Source organism: Zingiber officinale, chromosome 6B, assembly GCF_018446385.1.
Source record: "Zingiber officinale cultivar Zhangliang chromosome 6B, Zo_v1.1, whole genome shotgun sequence".
NCBI classification, from domain to species: Eukaryota; Viridiplantae; Streptophyta; class Magnoliopsida; order Zingiberales; family Zingiberaceae; genus Zingiber; species Zingiber officinale.
This window is the reverse complement of record NC_055996.1, coordinates 108,165,198-108,173,686: the sequence shown is the minus strand read 5'-3', so window position 1 is coordinate 108,173,686 and position 8,489 is coordinate 108,165,198. Positions and strand designations below refer to the sequence as shown.

Sequence of the window (8,489 nt, the reverse complement as noted above, 5' to 3'; positions counted from 1 at the left end):
TTATCATTGGAATTAATTGAAGAACACAGTGGAAATTGAAATAAAATAAAATCAAGTAAAATCGTTACATTGGAATCAATACAGAATCTGAAGCAAAATCTAGAGAGCACTAGAATGGAAATTGAAGTAAGTCAAATTAAAGTAAAATATGCAACTAGAACGGAAATTGAAGTAAGTCAAATTAAAGTAAAATATACATGTATGCGTGCATAATCCAACTTGGGACTACACAATATATTTTTTAAATACAAATATTAAATATTAAATATATTTATTTATTTTTAACTAGTAATGAGTCTTAATTTTTTTGAAGTCTTAGGTATAAAATTTAATGACATATGACTTGAACCGGGCCTGCTCACAACCCACATGGCTCTTTCGTTTGTTTCCCCTTTATGCTTTTTCTTTATATGTAAAATACGAACTCTTTTGAGATAATGGGAAGTATGTGAACTTTTTCCGATTTGATTTTTGTGGCCAGTCCACGTTACTTCAAATTTTCCCTCCATTCCATGCAACGACAACTTTCCCATGGATCGAGGCGACGCATTTCCACGTACTGCAGCAGACTGCTGACAGATCACGTTCTCCCCAGTGCGTTCTCTTTCCCATGCCTTTGCCATTTTTTTAACTTTATCTAAATATATATATATATACAGTTTAATCATCAAAGTTTCTGCGAATTCATTTTGCACCTTAACAGAATACCCCCGACAAAATTGAATTATTTTCTTCAGCATTTTCGAAGATCGTTGTAATTTTACTTAAACTGTCTCATCAATGTTTGAGATCCTAAGAAAAATCAGAAAATTAAAAGAACGTTCTACTTTTAATTATTATCAACGGGCGTCCTGTAAAACCCTTAGGTGTAAAACAAGTATTTAGAGGGGGCAAGCTGAAATTCTTTTTGCAGTTCCGTTGCAGCTCTTCCACTAATCTCAAACTTAACACGATCTTTAAAGCACGTAAACCAATTCATTAGCTAGCTAGCTAGCAACGAGACCAATTCATTATAGAACAGAAACCAAAACCAAAGGCCACAACGACAACAGTCTTACGCTAATCGCTGATTAATCTAATAATTATTCCAGTAATAGCAGATTAAACAACAGCGTCTACTAATTAACTTCTTATTCATCCCCGGCGAGTCGACCGCTCATCAATGGCAGAAGATGACCTTGAGTTCGCGCGGGGCGGCGCACTCGTGGGTCAGCGACGGGCTGTCGTGGGCGTAGGTGAAGGTGGCCGGGCACGCGCGCTTGAAGAACTCCGAGAAGGTGTTCGGCCGGCAGGTGTTCGGGCTGTTGAATTGGTTCCGGCAGCAGAGCTCGTCGGTGCCGAACGCCGCGCAGCCGCTCTTGCACCCCACCACGCCTCCGCCGCCGGCGGGGGCCCTCACCTGCAGTACCGCTGGGCACGTCGCTAGAAGGTCGACTCGGCAGCCCACCACCGGGCACCGCCCCTTCCCCTCGTGCGGCGTCACCGTCATCGCCACGTTGAACCCGTCGACGAGGCTGACGCCGTAGGACGTCAGGTCGCGCCCGCCGCCGTGGTGGAGCGTGATTTGCGCGAGGCTGGTGGGGCCCGCGCCGCCGAGGCCGCCGCACGAGAAGCGGCCGCCGCAGTCGCCCGTGGCGCAAGAGAGGCGGCCGTCGGCGCCGCCGACGCAGCTAGTACGGGCCCAGATGCGACCAGACCAGGGGCGGGTCGGCGCGGGAAAGGTGCGGTGAGAAAGGGAGGGGAGGAAGAAGCCGCCGCCCTCAAGGACATCGCTTCCGGAGTTAGGCTGGATGGCCGGCCACAGCGGGAAGGGGCAGTTGTTCACAACCGTCAAGTCCATCGGCGGGAACTGCGCCGTCGACTGCTTCGCCACGAAGAAGACCGACAAGAACAAAATAGATAAGAGCATCGCAAAAGAGGAGGCGGAAAAAGCCATGGCAGACAGCTCGCAGTGCAGCTAAAAGAAGCAAACCGAAAGGATTTATAGGCGGAGAAGAAAAATCGGGAGAGTGCGAGTGCGAATAAAGTGACCTCTCGGTGTAGAATAAGATTATCGTCGTCAAGAGCACGAGGAAATGCAAAAAAAAACTATAATCAGGTATTCTTTTGTTTTAATTACACTAAATAAAAAAGTTTTAAATTATTTGTTTATCTTTTTTTTCAAAATAAATAACTCAAGAAAAAAGCAGTTTTGTCGATGAGGATAGGCATGGGATGTCAGACGTGGCAGGAGATGTAATTATGAACAATGGTTTCGCATGGTCGAATGTTATTTTATAGGACTTCAGCATTACTGATACATTAAGCATTCCATCATTAAGAGGGTATTTGATTAAGTTGATAAGCTCTCAAATTTTTTTTCAAATATTTTATAAACTGTCAAAATAAATTGTTTTAAAATTTATAAGTTATTTTTAAAAAAATATGGAAGATCCTACTTTTTTTTAAAAAAAAAAAAATTTATTTTAATAATTTATTTTTCTAAAATATCCTTATATAATTTCATAAATCTCCATCTTATCCTCCATAAATTTTTATAAGCCTAATATATTTTTATCTCCGTCGACTTTTCTTTCAACGTTGTGTTATCTTCTCCGCCAACACCTCTTTCTAATTTTCTCTCCCCCGGTGCGGAAATTCACCCAAAACCCTCTATTAATAAAAAAACTCAAAACCCTCTATTAATAGTATTATACCTTTTTTGATAATTTTATTAATAAAAAAATCTTATAATACCAAACACATTTGTATTACAGAATTTGACCATTCAGAATATATACATACAAATATATGTATGAATATTTTAATAATATTATATGTATATATTAATTACATGTATGTATATATATACATTATAATTGAGAGATAAAAATTTTTAACGGGTCAGATTCTGACCAATTTACTTTTAACCCTCTCAATATTCAGACACTTGTCATCACGTCAATTAATCAAACACGCCATTACTACAAGAGAGCTGCTCCTCCCATCTGACACACATCCCTCTCCTTCTCCACTCTCTCCCTGCCAAAGGACGCATGTAGCCTCCACTTCTATTTTTTTTATTTCATTTAATTTTTATTTAGTTTTAATTTTTTAATTAATTTTGTTTAAAAATAACTCTCAGTATATTTTAAATTTTATTTTTTAATTAATTTAATTTATTATTTTTTATGAATACTATTTTCATAATACTGTTATTTTTTCAATTGATTTTTTTAAATTTTATTTTTTATTGATTTTTTTTGTTAATCAATTTTTTTATCATTTTTTATCAGTTTTATTTTTTTTAATAATTTTTTTATATGTTTATAATTTGTGTTTATTTTTAGTTTATATTTAAAACTAACAAAAATACTAATAATTAATAGTGAACACATTCATAACTTAGTAACAAACATAATTTTTTCAAATGAAAAGTACATGTAATAATACAAAAATAAATGAAAATATATAAAAATAGAAATCTTAATCAATATTACCTCCAAATTCTGCTGCCGACGCGTTTGGTGGTGGTGCACCTATTACTTCGTACCACAAATAAACACTTGTCCTGTAACGAGTTGTCCATCCTTTAGCTTCATACGATGAATGTTGCCACTAGGGGTGTAATCGAGCCGAGCCGAGCCGAACTCTTGGATGTTTGAGTTTGGCTCGTTTATAATCGAGTCGAGCTCGAGCTTTATTTAACGAATATATTCATGGCTCACGAGCTTATTCGAGCTTTTATCGAGCCTAAACGAGCTTAATAAATATAAATTATAAATTTAAATATTCATTTAAAACTAAATTATATATTTAAAAAAATTATAATATTCTTGTTAAAATTTATAATTTTATTCTAATAAATAAATTTAATATATTTGTTTATGTTTTTCATAAGTAGAGTGTAAAATCTATAAATTCAATATCAAAATTATTATTATTTTTATTTAAAAATTTATTTATGAGCTTAACGAATATGTTCACGAGCTAACGAGCCGAATATTGTGAAGCTTGAGATTAGTTTGTTTATCTTAACGAGTCTCATTAAACGAGCTCAAACGAGCTTTTATCGAATCGAGCTTCGAATAGCTCACGAGCGGCTTGGCTCATTTACACCCCTAGTTGCCACCACCAAGTTGGAATGGGTGGTACAGGATAATGAGGATGTAAGAAAACTTGTACGAAGTGATTGCCAACATGAGCAATAGCTATTTCTCAACGCTCTTGGTTTGAAACTGGAGGAGTTCTTAATGGCAAGTGAGTAAAACAACTCTCAATATTCTCACCAAATGTATGAAGTACAAGATTGTACCTTGATGCGATGACAATTCCCAAAGGCATAGCGTCCATCCAATATATTTCTGGTGCCCACGGCTCGAAATAATTCAATGAGAATAATAGATTGGTTACAAAATTTAGATCTGGATAAAGTTGATCATATAGATCCTTATTTTGTTGAATCTCTTCTATAAGCTCAAATCGTACTTGAAACCAACCTTCTTCAACAATAATAAATAAAATTGATTAAAGAAATAAAACTAAATAAATATTAAAAAAATAATAAATAAAATTAATTAAAAATAAAACTTAAATAAAATTTAAAAAATATAAGTATTAATGAAAAATAATAAACAAAATTAATTAAAAAATAAAACTAAATAAATTAAATATATATATAAGTATTAATGAAAAATAATAAATAAAATTGATTAAAAAATTAAAATTAAATAAAAATTTAAAAATATATATGTATGAATGAAAAAATTAATAAATTAAATTAAATTTAAAAATAAAACTAAAAAAAATCAAAAAAGATAAAGGGGCAGAATGGACATTTAAAGGGGGGAGAGAGAGAGGGGAGGAAGGTGCGCGTGTCAGGGGAGGAGGGAAAGCAATTTACTTACTACAATTATTAACTCCCATCACAAACAAAACGATACAAAGTCGGAGTTCTCATGCCACGTGCTGGTTCAGCATTGCTTCCCGCGACTTCCCCGTGACCCAAACTATTGAATTTCAAGTTAGAATGAAGACCGGAATGCATCGGCGTTCTATTCTGACCTTCAATTCCGTCTCTAATAAAATATTTAAAAGATAGAACAATAAATATTAGAAATAAAGAGTAAATGTCAAAACGTATCCCGGTCCATAAGAGCGGGCGTTCATCTAAGAACATCCATTACACTAATTTATTGTAACATTAGTCATCTCATCAAAAAAATATAGGATCCACTATCATATATTTATTATAACAACATATCTCTTTCACTCATATCCCTTTTAATATTAACACTCATTATTTACAAGTCTCATCATCCATTTATTCATCCATTTTATTAATTTTTTAAATAATATTAAAAATTTTATAATTAAAAAAATTATATTAAAAAATTAAGAGAGAGGGTGTTCAAACCTTTGAACACCCTTTCTCCTCTCTCTTGTAAGTGGACATTATAATGCCCACTCATAATGGAAAGGAAGTGTTAAATAGACATTATAATGTTCATTTAACACTCCATTAAAATGTTCTAATGCAATATGTAGGTCGGAGACTGCTGCAATAGGTGGCGTGGAGTCGAATGCAGTAAGTGGATAGAGTCAGATACGGTAGACGGAGTACAGTAAGGTGATGCGATGGCTCGAAAGTGGTAGGACCAATTATTACTAATAATCATTTGAATACAACACGTCTTGCTTTTTTAACTATAAAAATATTAATTAAACTTGTATAATCAAGATGTTCAACTATTTTCTTTTTAATAAATAACATCGCTAATCTATTTAATCTTTCTTGTGACATGGTTGATTGGAGATATATTTTAATCAAGTTCAACTTGGAAAAACTCCTTTATGCAATGCCACTATAATTTGTATGGTCAATAAAATTCTATATGCAACATGAGTATTGGGATAACAATCATCCATTTTTTTCAGATAATTCAAAATATCTATTGCTCTTTTTTGCTTCCACCGGTAAAGATTGTTTCAAGATTGATAACTCAATATTACCATATATAGATCATCTCCATCAATATCTGACTTGCCATTATATCTAAATGTTTCTTTAAGATTTTTACAAGATTTCATTAGGTTATCATCATTAGCAAACTTTAATCTCTCTTGATTGAACAAAAGCCCAAATGTTTCTTTATACTTCTGAAATTGTTCTAATCAAGTTTTTAGTGAAGAAATAGCGTGATCCATTAAGAAGATAAAATAATTAACTCTAAAAGATTCTTTAGCTGATTGCATCACATCTTTTCTACTACTTTCATCAAATTGTTTCTTTCTTCGGATAATGCATTTTTCTTTGAACGTAGTTTCAATCTCCATTTCTTCTGTCATTTACTTCGCTTCTATCATGGCCTTATCAAATCCAAACTCTCGATACTCCTCAAAAGTAAAAATAAGTTCTTTTAATTGCTTAATTGCAATATCAATATCCATATTTTCACCTTGAAGAAATTTACTCACGGTATTGATTGCATGTAACAATTTGTACTAAATTACTATGCCAAACAAGAATTCAAAATTTTCAAAGTCATATGTTGCCAATGATTCAGCTTCACTCTTTGTTTTTGGATCTTTACTCATTTGTGCCAAATCAAGTAAAGTATCTCTAATTTTTTATGTTTGTTCTTTTACAGCTCTCATGCTTTCAACATGATTTTCCCAATGAGTTTGTGACAATGGCTTAATTGTCAGACCTTCTACATGATCATTAAAAACTTTCCAACACTTGGTAGAAGAGGAAAACAATGTACAAATACGTCGTATCACTCCAAACATAGACATATCTTTAAAACAACAATTAGCCATATCATATAATGTCAAATTCTGATATCCACAAGGTGTATAAAAAGCTTTATGATTTATTCAAGTAATTTTTTTTGCACTTCATTATTCTTTCTTTTCATATTGGATCTATTGTCATATCATTGTCCTCTTATATCATCAATATTCAGCTCAAGATCATTCAACATATTTTTTATTTTAGTAAACAATCCAAATCCAGAAATGTCATCCACTTTCAAAAAAGCTACACAGTATTATTCAACCATAACAGAGTTTGTTGAATTATCCACACAATGAATTACAAGTGACATTTATTCCTCATGACTTATGTCTAGAGTGCAATCCAGTATAACTGAATAATATTTTGCTTCTTTGATTTTTCTAAAAATTACAGTTTTTACTTTATTTGCCAACATCTGAGTGAATTCATTTTGAATTTTTGGACCATGATATGTGTAATGTGTCTCATGTGCTTGAATATGTCATATGTGCTCTTGCATTATTGGATAGAACTCAGTAATTATTTCAATCATTTGCAAAAAATTATCATTATTTTCAACATAAAACTTTTCACAATTTTCTCGATATGTCAGATTATTTTTTGCAAGTCTATAGGCAATAGTAATTAACCTCTTAAATACTAATCTTCAATGCTCTTTTTCTTTATTAATTTCTATCTAAATGCTTTCATCAATTGCTTTATTTTTTTCGGCCTTTTTTCCAATTCATTCCATGTTGTCATACAACCAATATGTTCCTTACTTCCTTCATGCTTTGTAATATATCGAGTCAAATTATGTCAATCCTTGTAACCTTCAGTAGCTAATTGACTAATTGTATTCATGCTGTTGTGATTTATGAACAACTTAGAACAAAGGTAAAATATTCTATCCAAGGAAGATGAATAAACTAGCCATTTTCTATCCTTTTTTTCTCCATTGTGCAGTATCCGTTCATAATGTAATGCATCAAAATGTCTACCAACTTTATCTTTAAGAAACAAGATACCATCAATTCTAGTTGGACCTTTTTCAACTAAAAAATCTCTTAATTTTTGATTAATTTTTTTCTATTTTCTAGGATCATCAATATTCAAATGTAAAGGAATCTCTTGGTCTATAGTTTCAGGCTAAACATCAAAAATATTATCATTATCTTCTTCATCTAAGTCAATCGCAATTTCTTGTTCAACTCTCATCATATTTTCAATCTTTTTTTTTCATAACCATTTTGATATTGATATTAAAGTATTTATCAATATCTCCTGTTTGACTTTGAATAAGTGTCTTTTCTCTTTGTTTTCTTTTTCTTTTTGAAATTCAGATAAATATTTTGGAGGTATAATTATATATTATACCTAAAAAATATTTAAAAAATAATGTGTAAGAACTAAGAAATAAATAAATAATAATAAGGGAACGAGAAAAAGTTTAAAGGATAAAAAGCAAAAGAAAAGAGAGCTAAAGAAAGACAAGAAAAAACAACACGTTCAGGGTAGAACATTAAGGAATTTTACTTGAGGGCTTTCGTCGTCGTGTGCAATTTGGGAAGAACTATGTGTCTTCAGCTACGCCAAATTGGTCCGCTTCACCTCCTTTGCAAGTCATAGACAATATAAGGACTATAAGTATTTGCAAAATAAATTAAAGGCATCCAAATCTAAGTTACTGTGAGAATGATTTTATAGTAAATTCATCAATCATGTTGATAAA

At 32.7% G+C, this 8,489-nt stretch overlaps 1 protein-coding gene across 1 annotated transcript; it reads right to left on the bottom strand.

Moving 5' to 3' along the window:
- Positions 1 to 955: 955 nt before the first annotated feature.
- LOC121988796 (osmotin-like protein) lies at positions 956 to 1,987 on the bottom strand. The gene has a single exon (XM_042542456.1). The coding sequence runs from the start codon at positions 1,934 to 1,936 to the stop codon at positions 1,160 to 1,162; it is 777 nt and encodes a 258-aa protein (XP_042398390.1). The 5' UTR covers positions 1,937 to 1,987; the 3' UTR covers positions 956 to 1,159.
- Between the last annotated feature and the right edge of the window lie 6,502 nt (positions 1,988 to 8,489).